This window comes from Mustela putorius, unplaced genomic scaffold (genome assembly GCF_011764305.1).
Source record: "Mustela putorius furo isolate JIRA1106 unplaced genomic scaffold, ASM1176430v1.1 tig00003846_pilon_pilon_pilon, whole genome shotgun sequence".
Classification (NCBI taxonomy): domain Eukaryota; kingdom Metazoa; phylum Chordata; class Mammalia; order Carnivora; family Mustelidae; genus Mustela; species Mustela putorius.
In genome coordinates, this window is record NW_025421999.1 from 19,387,640 (window position 1) to 19,411,559 (window position 23,920).

The following is a 23,920-nucleotide window of genomic DNA, read 5'->3' on the forward strand; positions in this document are numbered from 1 at the left end:
GAAGAAAAAACTCACAGATGAATTTAGGTTATATCCTTAAATTTGGACTTAAATATTGGTTCTGATATTAAAACTCTTTGCAGAATGGGAAGTGCACACCCCTTCATTTTGCTGCCACCCAGGGAGCCACTGAGATTGTTAAGCTGATGCTATCCTCTTATTCTGGTAGCAGCGATATCGTCAACGCAGTGGATGGAAATCATGAGACACTCCTTCACAGGCAAGTTTCCTGCCTATCATTGGGTGTACAAGTTTTTAGTCTGCATGTGTTAAAGTGTACCCTCCAAGAAAAAGTTAGCACTCATAGTAGCGGAAATTCTATCATTTAAAAGAAAAGAACAGAACAGAGATACAGATCCTATGTTTCAAATGGAATCTCTATGTTCCTCTGGAATTAGAGTGTTAAATAGATTTTCGAAGAATAAAGTCTCCAGTGGCATGTTCTGGATTGTTTCTTAGGCCAGTGAATATAAGCTCAAGATTAATCTTTTATATGCTCCGGATAGCAACATACATGCTTTTCTAAACCTTTTCTTATTTGTTTCAATTCCTTATGTGTGTCTTTTCCTTATTTTTAGTGGAGATAATGGAGCAGATGCATCTGGAGGTTTCACTGTTCCTTACCCTTTCCACTCACCCTCATAGTTATAAATATTTTCAAAACAGTTTTTAGGAGATGGTGGCCAAGCTCCAAATAAGATGAGAGTTTAACAGAAATACACATCAAAGAAAAAAAGCATCTGAAACTGTAGGCTTGCTAGATGCAAAGGCAGAAAGCAGGCAGTATGGACTGAGAAGGAAAAACAAGGAGTAAATACTTCCTGTGTGAGTGAAAGAAGTAGCTGAGACGAGCCTTCCCTCTCTCTGTCCCTGACTCTCTCTCTCTCACACACACAAACTGGCATTTGTGAATAAAAGGTTGGTGATATGAAAATGGCTTTTAAATCAGAACAAAAACAATTGATTAGCCTCCAGACTGGAGATTCTCAAACACCCGTGTATTAGTATCAGGGCAGTAATTTATAAACTCCCAGCTTCTTTGGGATGGTCTCGGGAACTTTTTAAAATGTTATAAACTATTTCCAGGTTTAAGCCAATTTAGAAACCCAGTGATCAGGATGTAAATAAAATGTGTCCATTTGGGTCACAGCTTTAATGTACAAGTATGCAAAAGAAGGAATTATTTTAGAAAAATAAATCATTCACCTGACCTGTAAGTGTCCTCAACCTGGTGACTACTCTAGCTGGACATACTCAACTTGGATTGGCTGTAGATTTCTTGCATCCATTCAGTCCAATTCCGATTAACCTAATACTGATCTATAATCCTGGGATGTCCTTTTAATAGCCAGTGACATTTGGAGTTTATGTTGAGCTTCAAAGTGAAGTTTGCTCTTTGGGCTAGAATTCTTTTAGTTATCATAGTGCAAAGACCCCAGTTCCTTGTTATGACTGAAACAGTGAACTTTGGAGGAAGGGGAATAGGGTGCCAGCCCTACCTGGCTGTGTAATATTTGGAAAGTCATTAACCTCTTCCAACCTCAATGTTAAGATCTCCTGAGAATCTGCATTTTTAATGGACCTCTCCCAGGTGGTGCCAGCGCTGGTCTGCGGTCCACAGTTTGAGTAGCAAAACTCTAGACTGGGGAGAGAGAAGAACAAGTCAAATGGGGCCTTAATGTTGTTATTCATTTTCTACAGTTGCTAAACATATTTAATGTAATTTAAATGTAATACAACCTCTTGTGAATTTGGGGTGAAAATTGACAAGCCAGTTCTAAAATTTATATACAAAGGCTAAATAGCTGAGATCATCTTAAGTAGGAACAAAGAAAGAAGATTTGCAATAGAAAACAAAATTTTCAGTCATTAGTATTAATATTTATTACAGAGTTGCTGTAATGTAGATTGAAAGTTTTTACTTGCTTTATTAATATTATCCTTATGACTGGTTGTGAGATAATACCAAAGTGACTTCAGTGTTACCCACAATTTGTTTTTGGCTTCATAAAATCTTAGGAAAGTAGTGCTGCCTTTTAACTTTTGGCAAAGAGGGCATTTTGAACACTGCCAGTGAATTTTAGGTGCACCTTGTATGCAGCTGTTTTTATTCCCCATGATCATGGTGATAACAACCAGTTCCTCTGTCTTTTGTTTTCAGCTCTTAGGACAGCTGTTACTATTCACTTCACATCTTCATGGTGATTTTACAAGGAGAAAATCATTTTACTAAAAGATGAGGAGGGAAATCTTGTGATGTATTTGAACTTTCTCTGTTCTTTGAAAATATTATCCTCCTCACAGTCAGTTACACATTTTGGAAGGTTATTGATTGCCTAGCATTTCATTATGTTGTTAAATGATCATTTTAATTGACCTTTTAAGTGCAGTATAGTAGCTTTATTTTCTCTATCAGTAGTCCCTTAATATGTGTGTCACTCTCTTTGCAGAGCCTCACTATTTGATCACCATGAACTGGCAGGCTACTTAATTTCAGTGGTAACTATTCCATGGACAGTTTTTTATTTTATTACTATTTTCAGTTGAACAATCATATAATTAAATAATACAAATGTTCAAATAAGCCGAACTTTAATTTGTTGCTTCTAAGCAAAAAAGTTTACAAAAAGATGACTGACACATTTACAAATAGGCTGTATTGTGTATGAATACATTCCTGGCCAGATGTCATTGCCGTGTAGTTGGTCAGAAGTACCAAAGTGTACTTTTGATACCTGGATCCATGTTTTTAGTGTTGGGGGTTGGTGAGTACATGGCAAGGACAGTTCTGTGAACCAGTCCTAGAAGAGGGTTAGGCTTTGCAACTCTGATGACTCTTCCATGCACAACAAGCTTTCCTGGTGGAAGCAGGATAGGCAGCACGAGTCGCCTCCACCATTCACTGTAAGCTTCTACCCCAGCTGCCTCAGTGCCATCTTTCAAACAAGGAAAAACTGAGAAATTAAAAATACTGTCTAAAGTCTGCCACAAGTGAAAGCACACAGTCTTTTTCATTCTGAGAAGGGTACTTACTCAGTTGGCTTTTGAGTTAAATTTTAACAAGTCGTTTACACAAACGAATATATGATGTATTTATTGAAGCCCCACTGTATCAGCAAAAGTGTAATTCTATTGTAGTGTTTGTTGTGAATAGCTACTATTGAAATTGTGATATTTACATAGAGGAATCCTGGAAAGATTCATTATATGCCGTAGTTTTGTCATGCATGGTTTCCTATAAATGCAGCCATGTCACCTGGCAACCTCACTAACCAACATGAGATTTTCAAAGGGGCTGCTGGTGCTATCATTCATCTGTACTTGCTGGGTCCCCGCCCCCCGCCCCAAACAGCTTCAAAGTGAAGCTGGAGCTTAAGTTATTTTTATTATCCTGTCCAAAAGATAGAATTCTTTCCATGAACTTTTTAAAGCCCTGTTTCTGGTCATGTAAAGTATTATAATTAACACATCATGGTAAATACTGACTTAGTCATTTAAAATATCTGTGACTTTTAAATATAAATTGTCTCAAATATTTGGCTAAAATTTCACTGTAGGATCTGAATTAGTTCAGTTTAGTTGTTTCAGTTCATCTATTTCAGATGAAATGGATTTTTTTTAAAAGTGAACAACTACTTATGAATGTTTTAAAAATCACATATGCAATAAATTTGGAAGATTTATCATGGATATATCAGGGATATTTATTTTTTTATTTATTTTTTAAAGATTTTATTTATTTATTTGACAGAGAGAGATCACAAGCAGGCAGAGAGGCAGTCAGAGAGAGAGGAGGAAGCAGGCTCCCTGCTGAGCAGAGGGCCCGATGCAGGGCTCGATCCTAGGACCCCGAGATCATGATCTGAGCCGAAGGCAGCGGCTTAACCACTGAGTCACCCAGGCGCCCCTATCATGGATATTTAGAAGTATTTTCTTACATTGAGAACTAAACTGTTGCTATAGGTCGGAGGGTTTTATTTTTATGATTTAGGAACATTTTTACTAACATAAACATTGATGTTACATACAGTAACATTGATCTGTTGCCAGATGTCAATCAAAAGGTTAACATGTGAGGATAATTTTTGTTGTTAAAAACTGTAAAAGAACGTCTTGATTTCTGATGTTACAACATAAGAATTAGAGGGAAATTCTAAGTAATTCTGTAGTTAGTCATGTACTTTAGTGCTAGCCCTATAATGGCTACTCTATTTTAATGAATTAACATCACTTACTGATTGCAGTGTAAGCTAATTTGTTCATAAACTCTTTGTTGAATAACTTGTTTTATTTTAGGGAGCAGATATTAATAGCACTGATTCGGAAGGACGTTCTCCACTTATATTAGCAACTGCCTCTGCATCTTGGAATATTGTAAATTTGCTACTCTCTAAAGGTACCATGAGGGGCCAAGCCAAGCTTTTAGAACTACTACTCAATTTAATATTAAACATTTATTTGTCATTTATTGTGCACCATGTTTTGGGCCAGGTGCTGTGAATACAAAGATAAATAGAATACTTTCCCTGGCTGGAATAATTTTCAGTCCAGTAAAGATGTGATATTTTTTAAAAGAAAATTTCGGAATAGCAATAGACAACATTTATAAAGTAAGAATTTTATTGCAGGCACACTGATGAACATTTTAACTACATTCTCTCAATTATTAATCCTTTGACTGTCCCCATTGTAGGTACTAACCCGATGTGAAGATTACAGAGTGGAGAGCTACTGTCCTTTTTTCTTGATATCTAATCTCTCCATCTTTATATTTTATGCTTTAAAAGCTAAGCTATCATATATTAATTGACATAACAAATCATCTAGTCTCTATTGCCCCTACACACACACACTCACACACACAAACACCTAGATAAACCAATTTTAAATACAGTTTTGTTATTTAAATAAAGTTTCCTGTAAGTTAATGTTTGACAAAGTTTTAAGTAAATAAAAAACTTTTATTTTATTAAATTGAAAATCTACCATAGGTCATGCTTTAAATAAATAAGTATTATATTTATATTGTGTTTTCTTAGGTGCCCGTGTAGACATAAAAGATCATCTTGGACGTAATTTTTTGCATTTGACAGTACAGCAGCCTCATGGATTAAAAAATCTGCAACCTGAGTTTATGCAGGTAATATATATAGTATGTGTGAATTTCCATAACTGAGTTGGGTTTGATGGAGAATACAATAATTTTGCTTATTATGATTTTTATTGTTATGAAGTCTGACTCTGGAATTTAAAAATTATTTTAAAATAAAGATGCCGTATTTGAACACATGATGATTATGATAATACATTTCATTGGTATTGAATTTTCCAAGTTACAAGTGGTTCCCATATATCCCCATCTATAATGAGTCAGCTTTCCTTCATTCTTTTAACCATTATGAATTGCTTATCAGTGGAAAAGCCAGGTGCATGAGTCAATTAGCAGTATTTCATCATCAGTTAAGAAAGATTTATATGTATTTGATTTGACAGATTGAAATGTTATCTCCATATTTATATTCACCAGCACATACTGAGTGACTATGAGGTATACCTGAAGTTCATCATATTTTTGTAATAAGTAGATTTTCATATTGTCAAAGTCTTTAACAAAGAATAAAAATACTTTTATTTGAACATTTTAAACAAAAATAATTTATTGATTGGATGAAGTGCTCATTTTGTATTCACTTTTTATTTCATAGTCATATAAAAATAAAGTAAATCTAGTTTCAGCATCTTATCCTTTTTGCCTAACAGAACACATTAGCATTAAGCTCTTAAGTGTTATTTGGGGGGGAAGAATGTAAAAGGAGGGCTGAAAGGGGTGGCCTTTAGCAAACACATTTAGAAAATACTCAGTTGAACAGTTAAGTACATTTCTTATCCTTAGGATTTTTCAGAGCCCTTAATACAGTAATATACATTTTAGGGAGGCAGAGCATATACCATTATCCATATTTATTTTACTCTAGTACCTTTAAGTTACTATATTTTTGTCCTCAAGGTACACATATTGATCCTTATTAGGAAATACTGTCCTATAGAATAATTTGAAAAATAGTATATTAACATGAAAACAAAACTATATTTAGAATATTTGTTTTTTTCCATAGATGCAGCACATTAAACAACTGGTAATGGATGAAGATGATGACGGGTGTACCCCTCTACATTATGCGTGTAGACATGGGATTCCTGTCTCTGTAAATAACCTACTTGACTTTAATGTGTCCATTCATTCCAAAAGTAAAGATAAGAAATCACCCTTACATTTTGCAGCCAGGTAAGGGTCAGTTTATACAATATATGAGCATGTTTTCTCTCTGTTTAATATTTGCTTTGAGAACATGAAACCTAATTTTTTCAAGTTATGGGCGAATCAACACTTGTCAGAGGCTTCTGCAAGACATGAGTGACACGAGGCTTTTGAATGAAGGTGACCTTCATGGAATGACACCTCTGCACCTAGCTGCAAAAAATGGGCATGATAAAGTAGTTCAACTTCTTCTGAAAAAAGGTGCATTATTTCTCAGGTAAGGATATGTCATCAAAATACTTATATATTCTTTTTAATTGGCCATATTCTGTCTGTTTTTCTATGTTATTTTTTAATTATGATAGTTGATTTTCTCACAAAGTACTTTTATCCATCTTACTTAATCCTCAAAACATATATGACTTCTCATATATGAAATATATTCATATATGAAATATTGAAAGGCACATCAGTATTATTTCTGATTGACAGACAAAGATGTCATAATTTATAAAGTTGAAGACTTCATTTGAGGTCACAGAATAAGTGGCTTTGTGGAAAGTAGTTCTCAGAACCTTTGAAATACAGCTCTTGATATTTGGCTTTATCATGCTACCATCCCTTTATACAGATACATGTGCACACACACCCCATACAGATTCAGACTTTTTCATTCAGTCTGATGGATGGTGAACATGAAAAGCTCCTTTTGTGTTGCAACACCAGATGTCAAGAATTCCCAAATTTCATTATACTTATAGGAAGTCTAACAAAAAGAGCAAAGACAAAATAATTAAGCATTAAAAAATGTAGTATAATTAAATGACATCTTTGTAAAAAGAAAAATTTTATAGAAGTTCGGTGAGCTATTTTCTAATTTTACCAGCAGGGAGGCAAAGAGCTTATTAGGCTAAGTTCAAAAGCACATTTATTATTTTTTTTTTAATCAGAGCACTGGTCATGTAAAGTAGGGTTGCAGCTCCAAAAAGAATGCTCTGCTCAGTTCCCTCCTACCTCCAAGGGGCCACCAGGCAGTGGACATGCAAAGGGGATACAAAATGGATCTAGACCAGAGATTTGTTGCTTAATGACATCATAATAACTGAAATGGCAATGTGGACTTTGTACCTTAAAATAATTGCTCACCAGCACTGAAATTAAATTCTGTCAGGATCTCATTTTTTTTTTCATTCTAATTTGGAAAAATGACAGGCCTTCATTGTATTTATATCTTGAACTTCTGTTAGAAACAACAAACATTTTCTAAAGGGATTAAAAAAGCATCTTTGAGAGCACAAGAGGAATGCTCTCTTCAGACCTGAACAGTTAGAAGAATAATAAGGAGCATTAAGCTAAGCATCTTAAGGTGATATTATTATTATGATTATTAGCAATACCTAGTGGCCATGAAGACTAATACTACCATCATGGAATTTTTTAAAAGAATTTATTTTTAAGTAATCTGTACAACCACCATGGGGCTTGAATTCACAACCCCGAAATCAGGAGACATGTGCTCTACTGACTGAGCCAGCCAGGGACCAACCACCCCCATCATGGAAAATTTTTGATGTGATATTTGATGACAGAATAAAACCAGATTCAAGATAGTGTGTTTAAGTACATTACAGCCTTGAAAAAATATGCACAGCACAGACATGCTAACTCTAGTTGTACCTACCTCCAGATGTTTATGTGCTTTTATATGTTAATCTGCTAAATTAAAAAAGTGTGTATGAATCACATTCTAGAAAGGTTATTTAAGACCATTAAGCTTGAAATTAGCTCATTTGTTAGAAATATGTAATATTTAGATGCTAGAACTCAGACAGGCTTTTTTGTTGTCACCTTTCCAGTGGGTAGCATCGTTTCCCACGATTCACCTGTGAAGTGAATGCACAGTCTTTTCTTAACTCTTTCACAGTGACCACAATGGCTGGACTGCTTTGCATCATGCTTCCTTAGGCGGGTACACTCAGACCATGAAGGTCATTCTTGACACTAACTTGAAGTGCACAGATCAGCTAGATGAAGAAGGGGTAGGTATTGTGCTCCTCATACCTGCCCAATGTCTTGGCGTAGGAGAAACTTCCAAAATTACAAGAAAGCCACCTTCTTAGCCTCTCTCTTTCTTTCCTTGCTGCATTCGTACTCTTTTTTGGGTTCTTACTCTGCAGGGGGAAAAGAATAAGAATGCCAATGGGGTGGATGCATGTTGAGAACACCTCTTAAGTCTCACAGAGACTCCACAGGCCCATGTAGATTGATGAAAGAATTTTCACTACTCCCCGGTGAACCAAGAAAAATGAAGCCAGGGATAGGTCTTCATAAAACTAAGTGTATTGGATTTGAAGGACTATCGTTTATACTGCTATGAAGTTCTCCCTCTTTTTATGGAGTGTATTAAATAAGTGCACATTCTTTCATGAAATGATAGAGAGTTTTCACTGCGTTTTAAAATGTCTCTATGGGGGGCGCCTGGGTGGCTCAGTGGGTTAAAGCCTCTGCCTTCGGCTCAGGTCATGATCCCAGGGTCCTGGGATCGAGCCCCGCATCGGGCTGTCTGCTCCGCGGAGAGCCTGCTTCCTCCTCTCTCTCTCTCTCTGCCTGCCTCTCTGCTGTCTGTCAAATAAATAAATAAAATCTTTAAAAAAAAAAATGTCTCTATGGGGCAAAATTAAAGACTGGCAACCTTCTAGCTATATCTCATTTTTTTTTTTTTTAATTTCACAAGCCTGTGAAAACCCCAAATCTGGAAATTATTGCTCTAAGATCATAAATCTCTTGGAAGTATACTGTGGTCACTCCAGTATCCTTACCCTGAAAATTTGTCATTTATCCTTCTGGAATCATCCCACTGCACAAAGAGAGTATGGAATTCCATATATACACACACACAGCACCTCTTCCCTACCACACACACACACACACACACAAAATGTTCAAACTATAAACTCATGATGCGAAGCCTGATTCTGAACACTGGCTTTAAATTTTGGTATTAAATAGTTAAGTTTTTTAATAATTTATTTTAAGCAGTTCAAGAATGAAAGCAGAAAAATAGCCAGAGGGTGACTATTGGATTTTCTTTGTTCTATTTTTCCTTTTTTTAAGATTTTATTTATTTGACAGAGAGAGCGAGAGAGGGATTATAAGCATGGGGAGTGGGAGAGGGAGAAGGAAGCCTGATGCAGGACTCGATCTCAGGACCCTGGGATCATGACCTGAACTGAAGGCAGATGCTTAACAACTGAACCACCCAGGCACCCCAACTGTGTTCTATTTTTTCTAAAAGAACACTGCACTTCACTTTGCTGCAAGGGAAGGCCATGCGAAAGCCGTTGCACTTCTTCTGAGCTACGATGCTGACGTCGTCCTGAACAAGCAGCAGGCCTCCTTTTTGCATGTTGCAATTCACAATAAGAGGAAGGAGGTGGTTCTTACGACCATCAAGAACAAAAGGTATGCTGTCTTCCTATCCTATTGTCATTTAGTGTCCTCTCGGCACATGGGATGATACACAACCTGAGAGGAAATAGGAAAAGAATAAGTTTCAGCTGTTAACATTCCTTACACAGCAATTGTTTACATAAAATTTTTAATTAACTCTTTGGGTAGCAACAGACATGTTACTTAACCTCTCTGGCTTTTGGTTTTCATCTGTAAATTCTGGGAGCATAGATCACCTTCATAACACCCATGTAAGACACATGGGGTTCAGGCATGTGTAGTTTTGTCTTTGTCTACCACACTCTGCCCTGATCTCCATGAATCTGCCCAACACTCTTTTACCAAAAGAAATGTCGAAACTGAATGTTGGTGAAAATAATCTCCAGGGCAATTATCATATGGTTTAACTTATTTGTGGAGCATAAGAAATAACATGGAGGACATGGGGAGATGGAGAGAAGAGAGTTGGGGGAAATTGGAGGGGGAGACGAACCATGAGAGACTATGGACTCTGAAAATCAATCTGAGAGTTTTGGAGCGGCTGAGGGTGAGAGGTTGGGTGAGGCTGGTGGTGGGTATTGTGGAGGGCACGTTTTGCATGGAGCACTGGATGTGGTACATAAACAATGAATTCTGGAACACTGAAAGGAAATTTAAAAAATAAATAAAAATTAAAATAATAATCTCCAGGGCATACCCATGCTGTTACAAGGCCATCTACTGGAATTTCCCTTAACACAGGATCTTTTGTGGTTGTGGATTTTTAAACCATACTCTATGAAGTTTTAATGATGAAGTTGGAGGGTCGTTTGTTCTACTTTTCATACATAAACTTTTTGTATAATCACAGGTATGCTCAAGGGCCCAGTATCACCTAGTCACAGACACAGAGATGAACCTTGTCCTATTCAAGACAGATCAAGCCTGTGTTTTGATCTCAAGTTCCTCCTGCTGATCACTTCTTTGAAACACTAGTCACTGCAAATGTAAAACTGGAAGTTTTCTACTGATTATGTAGATATTCTAGATGGATTTTACTGATAAGGTTAACAGAAAATTTGGGTACTTTTTAAAAGTAGTCTCTTAAGACCTAGATCAGATCTCAGAGGAAAATGTCTCTTCTTTACTTCCTGTTGGGGATTTATTTCCCTCTTGTGATCATAAGTATCTTCTTATTCTGTCCAACTGGATGGTGTTGAAGAAAGGAGCAGGCTATGCAATCTCCTGGCAGAATCCGTGCTTATTAATGTACTTGACACATGTTTTGTAGTTTAATGCAACACATGATTATGTACATGGATTGAAGGTTAACTATCACGTGCCCACTGTGTTGCTATTGTATTTACATGACTATGAATCTCTCTACCCAACAAGACGAGGATGACTTCAAGATGAGAAGAAGATAAAAGCTTACCTTCTGTAGAAGGCATTTAGAGAACGAGAACAGTGATTATAACTGCCATCCCGGAGTCTGTGCACATTTCTAATTTCCATTAATGGACAAAGATCCTATTAATGGATTGATCTTGATTCACATATTGGTCTCACTAGAACAAATTTAGATTTCTTCTAAAGTTATAATCTTGAATATCAGCTGGTAGCTTTGCTGTATCAAACAGAAAGATTAAGACTTGTGTTTGTGTTATTATTTTCACCACTGTTATTTTTTACAGATGGGAAGAATGCCTTAAGGTTTTTAGTCATTATTCTCCAAGCAATAAATGTCCAGTCATGGAAATGGTAGAATACCTCCCTGAATGCATGAAAGTAAGCTGTCTAGAAAGAACTGCTTCTGGGTAGATGCTTGACATAATATAATATAATATAATATAATATAATATAATGTAATATATAAGGATTTATTATTGTGATTATTGTTGTAATCACAATGTAAATAATAGCAATTTTCATTTTTAAAGTAGTTTGTTGTTTCCCATAGGCTATCAACCAGGGAAGTTAGCCAACAATTATTTAATAAGGACCTACTCAGATTAAAGGATGCTGTTAGTTGTTGTGTGGAATCTAGAAAAATATAGTCAGGAGATTTTTTTATTCAAATAATCCAAATCTAGGACAAAGACCACTAATTGTCGTTGCTGCATGAATAAAGTCTCTAGCTGGTTTTTCTGGGGGCATGCATGTTGTTGTCTCAAAGCTACAGTAGTTGGTAACATTTAAAACCAGGCTACTTAAGGATCCAGATATCTGGCTTCCTGTAAAAATCAGAAGGTCTGGTGACTGGGCCTCCTCCCCATGAGGAAGGAACTGCTGGGCTAGTAGCAGCTGCTTCCTTTAGATGGGGCAAACACGGCTCCCATTGCAAACACTTTTCCTTTTGTATACTCTGTCTAATGCCTCCTATTTGTTGCCATATGTTGTCATTCTGGTGAAACTGCTCTCCTAGCAGTAGAGAGAGATTTCTCTGTATTTGCCTCTACCTAAACTGTAAAGACAAAAGCCAGCTCAGGGAGAGCCAACATTTCAGAAACAGTGGGAAAGAAGCACTTAAGGCTGGTACAGTTTATTCATTTACACTACCTGCCTGGTCTCTAAGGACCTCCAAATGTGTGCTTCTCTGCTGGATTACAACAAGACAAACACTCATGAACTATGGAGAATGTGAGTGTTTAAGGAACTAGAAGGGAGACCTCCTTGGGAAGGTAGAGGTTTGAAGATTGGGATAGATATAGAATAATCAAAAAAAGAGGAAGGATGTCGAGTGTCATTCATAGGGAAAAATATATTCAAATCCTGGAGGAGGCAATGAGACATTGAGACACAGGAGACATAGGGCCCGGTTCAGAGCCTGATGGTCCTGGGATTTAGTCCTGGCTCTGCCTCTTGCTGTGCTGCTTTAGGCAAGTCATTTCATCTCTCTGAAATTCATTTTTGCTTGCTTGCTTGCTTTTTTTAATTTTTAAAATATTTTATTTATTTATCTGAGAGACAGAGTAGGAGCAGGTAGAGAGGCAAACAGACAGGAAGAAGCTGACTCCCTGTAGAGCGGAGAGCCTGAGCCCAATGATGCAATGACGCAGAAGCCAGGAGCCCTGGATCCTGACCTGAGCTGAAGGCAGTTGCTTAACTGACTGAGCCACCCAGGCACCCCATTTTCTGCTTTCTTTACCTCTAAAAAAGTGTTGCTGATACTGATGTTGCAAAGTGATTTTAAAAATTAGAGGTAAAATATACGAAGTATTCAGAATGGTGCTTGGTGTATATTCTACATTCTACTATTTTTATACTGCTTCTGTGGTTGTTAGTACTACAGCTACTCAAACTTATTGTTTTTATTTATTCAGTAAGCCTGTGGTATGTGCTAAGTGCTTCAGATGCATTTTTTTCTTACCTAATAAGAAACTGGAACCAGTCCAGTCTATAAATTATCATTTCAGGTGCTTAAATTTCATCAAAGGGAACATAAAAATTCAGAATTTAAAATGGTCTTGGAACTTAGTAATTCCAGTTGTTGTAATCTGTCCTAATGAATAATCATAGGTACAGACAGATTTATATACAGTAATGTTTTCTGCTATGTTACTAAAAATAGTTAAAAAAAAATAAGAAATAGTCACATGTGGAAAACATAGGATAGAACTGAAGAAATTATACTAAAATGTTAAGAATTATCACAATTGTAGATTATTAGTTTTTTCTTTTTTACACTACTGTATATTTTCTTTAAAGTTTTTAAAATTTTTTAAAAGATTTTTATTTATTTATTTGACAGAGAGAGATCACAAGTAGGCAGAGAGGCAGGCAGAGAGAGAGAGGAGGAAGCAGGCTCCCTGCTGAGCAGAGAGCCTGATGTGGGACTCAATCCCAGAACCCTGAGATCATGACCTGAGCCGAAGGCAGAGGCTTAACCCACTGAGCTACCCAGGTGCCCCACACTACTGTATATTTTCTAGTTAGTTTTCTATAATTTCCTTGTATTTTAGTATTGTGAATTTTTCCTTAAATAGGGAAACTTGAAGGTCTTTCAGTTTAGCCTCAGATGACACATTTGAATAATTTACATAATCCCTCCCCCATTTATCTGCAACCCCCGCCCCCCCACCTCAGTCAATCTTTATTTTGTCTCTGCTGGTGGTTATAAAATTCTCAGTCTCAGATCTGCTTCTTTGGTTTTGCTTTACACAGCACTACTGACTAGCTTTGTCTTCATTATTATTTTTTTTTATGATGCCTTTTATGACCCTTAGTATCACTGCTGGGTCACCAACAGAGATTGAACTTTTTAAAGTCCCTATGGTGCTTGAGACCAGCCAGGACAGCAGTGCCCTCCCAGTGGGTTCTGGGTCCCTATTTCTCCCCTGCAGTTGCAAGTGGGGTTGACCTGATGCCCCATGAGTTTTGGGGGACACAATGGTGAGGTCATCTGGGGCTTTGTGTCCAGACTCTATTTCAGGAGGGCAAACTGGGCAGTATTTTTTTTTCCCCTCAGGATGATGAATTTGGGGTGCCAGAAAAGTGCCAACACACAGATTGGGGGTGACTGAAATTGTTTATGTTAATAGACACCCCATAAAAATATTTGTTCCTACACACCCTAGAGGTATGGCTCTAATAATCTCTTAAACATTCTCTCCTTTTCTTAAGCATGTAGAGGGCCGTCAGTATTGCTGTGTATAACATTTATTCCCTGCTATGCTGTCACGCAGCTCTGGATGAATACTTTGTCAGTGTTGCTCAGCAAGTGAGGTACAGAAACCAATCCAGTACTCCATGCTTGAGCAATATGGAAGATGACACAGAGACCAAAGAAAGACCCTAGTGCTCAGCTGTGAGATCACAATTAGAGACAATAAACTGTCACTATAAGATGCTGAGCAAAGAAATCCTTTATATATTCTCTGGAAGCCCAGGACATCAAATCTTAGGCAAAACTAATGAAATATTTTTTACTCCAAATTTTAGTAAATGTAATTTCACTCTTAACCACGTGGTACATTTTCTGAATCATGTGATGTTTCTGAAGCATGCAATGGTAGTTGAAACACTTTACATTTTAAACTTTGTTCCTTGATGACATGGATTATAGTTTATCTTTGAGGCACCAGAAATGAAGGGAGGGGAAAGGACTATCTTCGGTATAATTTTAGAAGGGGAATCAAATCCTGTCTCTTATGTAAGTCTTCTGACTAATATCTTAGCCATTTTTTCTTTCTTAAAGGTCCTTTTAGATTGTTGCATAATCCCCTCCACAGGAGACAAGTCTTGCAAAGACTACCATGTAAGTTTATTTTATCATGATAATTTAAAGTTTATTCTAATTCTTTAATGAATATTTAAAATGTTACTAGAGTTCCACAATCTCAGAAGTTGGTAATTATTATCTTCATTTGTCATACTATTGTATCATCTACTTGTGAGAGAATTTTTCCTCCGTTTTCTTCCAATATTTTAATTGTTTCTAACAGCATTATTTAGGGTTGTTTCTAGTCTTTATATTTTCTTCAGTAGTACCACCTAAAGAATGAAGTTCCAAAAATCTAAGTGATCTTTTGAGAATTCATCTTTGAGAGAGAGAGAGAGAACTTCAGAACATGAGTGGGGCAGGGAGGGGCAGAGGGTGAAGAAGTAGTGGACTTCCTGCTGAGCAGGGAGCCTCGCCTCAGGGCTTGATCCCAGGACCCTGAGACCATGACCTGAGTCCAAGGCAGAGGCATAACCAACTGAGCCACCCAGGTGCCTCTAAGATACTTACTTTTTGAAATAACTTAATCTACATTCTTCAGACAAAGTGACTCAATTTTATTTGAACTACTTAATTTTCAGCAGAATGATAGTCTTGCATATTTGATTTGTCAAGACCTATTTTGGAGGTATAAACTAGATTGTTAATTTTTTCAAAATTTTATCTTATACAGATCGAGTATAATTTCACATATCTTCAGTGTCCATTAGAATTTACCAAGAAATTAATACCTGCACAGGATGTTACATATGAGCCTCTTACAACCCTCAATGTAAGTCCGGTGTCTTCATTAACCAGGTAGTCTCTGCATGGGTTCTATAATGTTTTGGTACAATAGTTTCAGGAAGGGGCTTGGAAAGAATTTAACGTTAATAGTTTTAGATCTCTGTCCTTCATGTGTCCTAACCCCTTATTTTTTAGGAAAGAAAGTAGTCATTTTCTATAGTAGCTATAATTTGATCTGCCTTAAAGTTCCACATTCTTGATCACTTTAATCCTAATGGTCATATTATTAACCTGCCCCAACTTACAATCCAATAAGCCACGGACAATATAGGCTGACAGATGGCACTTGCTCCCCACCTCTGTCCACCTAAATATAAACATATATATTTCAGAGCTTCCTCCATGCAAAACCATGGGAAAATTCAAGGTTGATAACTTACAGTCATAGCTTCCAAGTCAGCTAACCACTGGGGTCCACGGTAAACTCTGACCTTTCAGAACCACTTCGATCATTCTGGAAGAATGATCCCAATCTGAAAGCAGGCCCAGCATATACAGTATAGACCCAAATTGCCCAAGAGACCTAACATCAAACCAGCTCTTATTCCAAAGAGGACTTTTATATTTCCAGCAGATGGGACAATAAAAACCATGCCAATATGATCCACTGCATCTAAATCAGGGGTCTCAAACACAACTACAGAGGAAACAGGTTACTGGATGGTTTAAAAAGAGATCAGCTATTGGCATCAACAAATTAGTGCCATGTGGGAAGGGCAGCCTAGCTTATAAAAACTGGCAACAAATTAACACTGTGTGTTAGCAAAAGAAAACCTATTTGAGGGTTAGATTTCCAAATGGGGTCTAGGGTCTAGATCTGTGCTAATAGGTAACCACTGACCACATGTGACTACTTAAAACTAATTAAAATTAAGTAAAGTTGAAAGTTCATTTCTTCATTTGCAGTAGCCACATTTCAAGTGCTCAGTAGACTGTGTGTCTTGGGGCTCTCTATTGAACAGCACAAATATAGGACATTTCCATCATTACAGTAAGTTCTATGGGACAGCCCTGGTCTAGACCAATTGGGAATTTTCATTCACTTTAAATGAATTAATGTTTCTGCATGAAAGACTTTGGTATAGACCATGGTATCAACCATCACCTAAGTGGTTATCTAGAAGTCTTAGTGAGTATTTGGAAGAGGAAAGATTCAGAGTCACATGGACTTTATGCCCACAGGGCTGGCAGTGGAAACAGACTCGCATACTAGCTTTATGCAAAGAGTTTTAGCTCTGCTGGAGTATGTTATGTTTTGTAGTTGTTACTATAGTTCAGACTCAATAGCCAAATGACCTAAAAGTAACTATACTTAACAGCTATACTTAGGAGAATTTTTGTGTATGTATGTGGAGGTTTTTAAATTGTAATTTAAAGAATAGGCAATACCTCTATCAGAGTGTATTGTTTTCACCACAAGAGTGACAATAGGAGAAAATAAAATCTTTGTAGGCTCTAAAAAGTAATATGCTTAATAAGATACGGACTAGGAATAATCTATATGAACCCAGCTTGCTTGAATAAATACACTGCACTTAGTGGACTTTTGGCAAGATTGAATAGTGCCTTAAAACACGACAAACCTGAGCCAAGAGGGGTTCTTTGGGAAGGATAGCTGATCCATCATAGGAAAGTACTGTGCACAGAAGTCTGAAAGTCTAGATGGACCTGTCAGTGCTTAGATTCAGGCAAGACAGAAACCTGTCCCTTGGAAAGTTCCCCACAAAGTTACAACATTCCACACCTCTCTTTCCTCCTCAGGGAGAAGCTAGAAGTTAGGAATTTTCTCTTAATCTCACTACTCCGTGATGGGAGAGGGAGTGTGGCGATAAATGCCATGAATTTCCTGCTGTCTTTGATTGTGCTTCTTCTTGGCTACAGGCTCACTCAGGGTGCCCAAACCTCTTAACTGGTTTCTGTATTTCTCACAAAGATAGTTTTCCGGGTATTGCTATTAAGTTGATGTCTCTTCTCTCCATGGGTGTAGGAGGGTCTAGGATTTCTGTTCCATCTTGCTGACATCACTTCTTCTATGTATTTCTTGAATAATTGAAAATTAATTTGGAGACACCTGGGTGGTTCTATCAGTTAACTGTCTGCTCTTGATTTGGGCTCAGGTGATGATCTCAGGGATGTGAGATCAGACCCTGCATCAGGCTTCACACTGGACGTGGAGCCCGCTTAAGATTCTTTCTTTCCCTCTTCTTCCCCCCCACCCCAACTAAGAAAAAAAAATTTGAAATGGATACTAGTAGTTCCCAATAATTCATGAAAACTTAATAATCTACAAGCTAATTTAATGACTATGTGTACTATACTATTTAAAATTCTTCTAGAGGGACACTTGGGTGGCTCAGTTGGTTAAGCAGCTGCCTTCGGCTCAGGTCATGATCCCAGCATCCTGGGATCAAGTCCCACATCAGGCTCCTTGCTTGGCAGGGAGCCTGCTTCTCCCTCTGCCTCTGCCTGCCATTCTGTTTGCCTGTGCTTACTCTCTCTCCCTCTCTCTCTCTGACAAATAAATAAAATCTTAAAAAAAAATTCTTCTAGAAAGATAATCCTGAGTTTCTTCAAGGAAAGAAACAGGGTGTAGAGCTTCCTTCTTTATCTTTAATATCCTTTCCAGTTGTAATTTTGTATGAGATTAAAATGCTTAGTCTATCTCAACTAATGAGAAATTGAAAGAGACAAACTGAATCAAATAACCACATGTACAAAATGGTTCTCTCTAGCTTGTTTTTCAAAATATACATTCTTGCTATAATTTTGATATTTCAGACTTTCATATAAAAAGTGTTACTTTTATAATATTAAAATAAAATTATAAAACAAAGAAAAAGCTTAACTTGTGTTAATAGTTTAATAGGATTTATTTTGATTGATCTTTTCTTATTTCTCAGGTAATGGTACAACATAACCGCATAGAACTTCTCAACCATCCTGTATGTAAAGAATACTTACTTATGAAATGGTAGGTAGTAAGTAGTATTTCTTTCTAAAAATGCCCCATTGTTTGTTTAAAATCTTCTTATTAATTGTTTAGATTTTATTATCTTAATGCTTTATACTTTGAAAAAGAAATGTGTTGAAGGCAAATTTTGGTATTAAAAATGTTGTTTGGGAGAGGAATCAAGATGGCGGAGAAGTAGCAGGCTGAGACAACATCAAGTAGCAGGAGATTAGCTAGATAGTTTATCAAACCATTCCGAATACCTACAAATCCAACAGGAGATTGAAGAGAAGAAAACCAACAATTCTAGAAACAGAAAATCAACCACTTTCTGAAAGGTAGGACCAGCAGAGAAGTGAATCCAAAGTGACAGGAAGATCCGGGCAAGCAGCAGAGCAATGGAGCACAAAATCAGAACTTTAAAAAGTGTGCTCCACTGAGGGACATCGCTGCAGAGGTCATCCCGGGGTGAAGCCCCCATGGGGACAGACTGGTCTCAGGTCCTGTGGGGTCATAGAAGGATCGGGGGTGTCTGAGTATCGTCGCAGAGCTTGCAGGTATTAGAACAGGGAAGCCGGCTACAGAGACAGAGCGGAGGAGTGAGCTCTCAGGTTGGGGTTACCTTGAGCCACAATCCGTGGCACAGGCCACTGCTCTGTGAGTAGGGTCCCCACAAAATTTGGGGAGACCCCCCTTGGAAGAACTCAGGGATCTGCGGGGTTTGGAGACTCTAGGCAGAACTGTGTGCCAGAGACAGAAAATCTTGGTCACAGGCTATATGAGCTTGGAGCACAGCCAGAGGCCAGGGAGACAGGAGTGCTTGAGCACTTTTCTCTGAGGGCGCACTGAGGAGTGGGGCCCGAGCTCTTGGCTCCTCTGGGCCGGAGACTGGGAGGCCGCCATTGTCATTCGCGTCCTCCGGAACTCTACTGAAAGTACTTAGGGAACAAAAGCTCCCGAAGGCAAACCCGAGCGGATTACTTAGCCCGGCCCCTGGTAAGAGCAGTGCAATTGTGCCTGGGGCAAAGACACTTGAGAATCACTACAACAGGCCACTCCCACAGAAGATCAACAAGAAATCCAGCCAAGACCAAGTTCACTTACTAAGGAGAACAGTGGAATTCCAGAGGAGGAGGAAGCAAAGCATGGAATTCATGGCTTTCTCCCCATAAATCTTTAGTCTTGCAAAGTTAATTTTTAAATTTTTTTTTTGCTGCTGCTAAATTTTTTTTAACTTTTACCCTTTCTTCTTTTAACGTTTATCTTAATACCTTTCATAAAAAAATTTTTTTGAAGCTTCATTATTATAATCATATGTTATCCTTCGTTGTACTAACTTTATTTTTTGTATACAGATAGGGTTTTTTCTTCTAAAAAATTTGGGGTACAGCTTCTTCTAATAGATCAAAATACACACTAAATCTAACACCAGGCTTGTTCTAGTCTCCAGCCCGAGCAAATTCTGTCCACTTTTTTATTCTTTATTCTCCCAACCAACTTATCAACGCCTTTTTTAGAAGTTAAAAAAAAAAATTATCTTTATAGTCATATTCCATCCCTTCATTGTGTTTACCCTTATATATATTTTTCATTCTTTAAAATTTGGGGAGGTAGTTTCTTCTAAGAAACCAAAATACTCCCCAAATTAAGTGGGTAACTCTGCTCTATACACCAGTCCAACATATATATATATATATATATATATATATATATATATATATTTGTTTTCTTTATTTGGTTTCTTTTTGTAATTTTTTTCCTGAACTTCTTTTTTTACCCCCTTGCTCCCCACCCCCACAATTTGGGGTCTTTTCTGATTTGTTTAAAGCACGTTTTCTTAGAGTCTTTACCACCATTTTAGTATTTTATTCTCTCCTTCATATATTCTTATCTGGATAAAATGACACGCAGAAAAACTCACCACAAAAGAAAGAACAAGAGGCAGTACCAAAGGCTAGGGATCAAATCAATATGGACATTGATAATATGTCAGATCTAGAGTTCAGAATGACGATTCTCAAAGTGCTAGCCAGGCTCGAAAAAGGCATGGAAGATATTAGAGAAACTGTCCAGAGAAATAAAAGCCCTTTCTGGAGAAATAAAAGAACTAAAATCTAACCAAGTTGAAATTAAAAAAGCCATTAATGAGGTATAATAAAAAATGGAGGCTCTTACTGCTAGGATAAATGAGGCAGAAGAAGGAATTAGCGATATATAAGACCAAATGACAGAGAATAAAGAAGCTGAGCAAAAGAGAGACAAACAACTACTGGACCATGAGAGGAGAATTCAAGCGATAAGTGATACCATAAGATGAAACAACGTTAGAATAATTGGATTCCAGAAGAAGAAGAAAGAGAGAGCGGAGCAGAAGGTATATTGGAGAGAATTATTGTAGAGAATTTCCCTAATATGGCAGAGAGAGCAAGCATCAAAATTCAGGAGGTGCAGAGAATCCCCCTCAAAATCAATAAGAATAGGTCCATACCCTGTCATCTAATAGTAAAATTTACAAGTCTTTGCGACAAAGAGGAAATCCTGAAAGCAGCCTGGGACAAGAAGTCTGTAACATACAACAGTAAAAATATTAGATTGTCAGTGGACTTATCCACAGAGACCTGGCAGGCCAGAAAGAACTGGCATGATATATTCAGAGCACTAAATGAGAAAAACACTCAACCAAGAATACTATATCCAGCTAGGCTATCACTGAAAATAGAAGAAGAGATAAAAAGCTTCCAGGACAAAAAAAAAACCTGAAAGAATATGCCAACACCAAACCAGCTCTACAGGAAATATTGAAAGGGGTCCTCTAAGCTAATAGAGACTCTAAAAGTAGTAGATCAGTAAGGAATAGAGACATTATACAGTAAAAGTCACCTTGCAGGCAATACAATGGCACTAAATTCATATATCTCAATAGTTACCCTGAATGTAAATGGACTAAATGCCCCAATCAAAAGACACAGGGTATCAGAATGGATAAAAAAGCAAAACCCATCAATATGCTGTCTACAAGAAACTCATTTTAGACCCAAAGACACCTCCAGATTTAAAGTGAGGCGGTGGAAAACAATTTACCACGCTAATGGACATCAAAAGAAAGCTGGGGTGGCAATCCTTATATCAGATCAATTAGATTTTATGCCATATAGTATAATGAGAGCTGAGGAAGGACACTATATCATACTTAAAGGGTCTGTCCAACAAGAAGATCTAACCATTTTAAATATCTATGCCCCCAACATGGGAGCAGCCAACTATATAAACCAATTAATAACAAAATCAAAGAAATGCATTGACAATAATACAATAATAGTAGGGGACTTTAACACTCCCCTCACTGAAATGGACAGATCATCCAAGCAAAAGATCAACAAGAAAATAAAGGCCTTAAGTGACACACTGGACCAGATGGACATCACAGATATATTCAGAACATTCCATCCCAAAGCAACAGAATACACATTATTCTCTAGTGCACATGGAACATTCTCCAGAATAGATCACATCCTGGGACATAAATCAGGTATCAACCAGTATCAAAAGATTGGGATCATTCCCTGCATATTTTTATCCCACAATGCTCTAAAGCTAGAATTCAATCACAAGAGGAAATTGGAAAGAACCCAAATACATGGAGACTAAACAGCATCCTTCTAAAGAATGAATGGGTCAATCAGGAAATTAAGGAAGAATTGAAAAAATTCATGGAAAACAATGATAATGAAAACACAACAGTTCAAAATCTGTGGGACACAGCAAAGGCAGTCCTGAGAGGAAAATATATAGCGGTAGAAGCCTTTCTCAAGAAACAAGAAAGATCTCAAATACACAACCTAACCCTACACCTAAAGGAGCTGGAGAAAGAACAACAAAGAAAGCCTAAACCCAGCAGGAGAAGAGAAATAATAAAGATCAGAGCAGAGATCGATGACATAGAAACAAACAAAAAATAGAACAAATCAATGAACCTAGGATCTGATTCTTTGAAAGAATTAATAAGATTTATAAATTCCTGACCAGAGTTATCAAAAAGAAAAGAGAAAGGACCCAAATTAATAAAATCATGAATGAAAGAGGAGAGATCACAATCAACACCAAAGAAATACAAACAATTATAATAACATATTATGAGCAACTCTACACCAACAAATTTGATAATCTGGAAGAAATGGATGCATTCCTAGAAACATATAAACTATCACAACTGAGCCAGGAAGAAATAGAAAACCTGAACAGACCAATAACCAGTAAGGAGATTGAAGCAGTCATCAAAAATCTCCCAACTAAAAGAGCCCAGGGACAGACAGCTTCCCAGGGGAATTCTACCAAACATTTACAGAAGAATTATTTCCTATTCCCCTGAAACTGTTCCAAAAAATATAAATGAAAGGAAAACTTCCAAACTCATTTTATGAGGCCAACATTACCTTGATCCCAAAACCAGACAAGGATCCCATCAAAAAAGAATTACAGACCAATATCCTTGATGAACACAGATGCAAAAATTCTCACCAAAATACTAACCAGTAGGCTCCAACAGTACATTAAAAGGATTATTCAGCACGACCAAGTTGGATTTATTCCAGGGCTGCAAGGTTGGTTCAACATCCGCAGATCAATCAGTATGATACAATACATTAATAAAAGAAAGAACAAGAAACATATGATACTCTCCGTAGATGCTGAAAAAGCATTTGAGAAAGTACAGCATCCCTTCCTGATCAAAACTCTTCAAAGAGTAGGGATAGAGGGCACATACCACAATATTATCAAAAGGATCTATGAAAAACCCACCGTAAATATTATTCTTAATGGAGAAAAACAGAGAGCTTTTCCACTAAGGTCAGGAACATGGCATGGATGTCCATTATCACCACTGCTATTCAAAATAGTACTAGAAGTCCTAGCCTCAGCAATCAGACAACAAAAATAAATTAAAGGCATCCAAATTGGCAAAGAAGAAGTCAAACTATCGCTCTTTGCAGATGATGTGATACTATATGTGGAAAACCCAAAAGACTCCACTCCAAATCTGCTAGAATTCATACAGGAATTCAGTAAAGTGTCAGGATATAAAATCAATGCTCAGAAATAAGTTTCATTTCTATACACCAACAGCAAGACAGAAGAAAGAGAAATTAAGATGTCGATCTCATTTACAAGTGCACCCAAACCATAAGATACCTAGGAATAAACCTAACCAAAGAGGCAAAGAATCTATACTCAGAAAACTATAAAGTGCTCATGAAAGAAATTGAGGAAGACACAA

The 23,920-nt window shown here is 37.2% G+C and overlaps 1 protein-coding gene across 1 annotated transcript in view; it reads left to right on the plus strand.

Moving 5' to 3' along the window:
• TRPA1 (transient receptor potential cation channel subfamily A member 1) overlaps positions 1–23,920 on the plus strand; it is a 64,863-nt gene that overhangs the window by 22,172 nt on the left and 18,771 nt on the right. The window contains exons 7-18 of the mRNA XM_013061409.2: positions 84–220; positions 2,451–2,499; positions 4,297–4,396; positions 5,040–5,140; positions 6,117–6,286; positions 6,372–6,536; positions 8,184–8,298; positions 9,555–9,721; positions 11,383–11,476; positions 14,886–14,945; positions 15,583–15,681; positions 18,596–18,666. Coding sequence (XP_012916863.1) covers positions 84–220; positions 2,451–2,499; positions 4,297–4,396; positions 5,040–5,140; positions 6,117–6,286; positions 6,372–6,536; positions 8,184–8,298; positions 9,555–9,721; positions 11,383–11,476; positions 14,886–14,945; positions 15,583–15,681; positions 18,596–18,666 — 1,328 coding nt within the window. The remainder of the gene's footprint in view (positions 1–83; positions 221–2,450; positions 2,500–4,296; positions 4,397–5,039; positions 5,141–6,116; positions 6,287–6,371; positions 6,537–8,183; positions 8,299–9,554; positions 9,722–11,382; positions 11,477–14,885; positions 14,946–15,582; positions 15,682–18,595; positions 18,667–23,920) is intronic.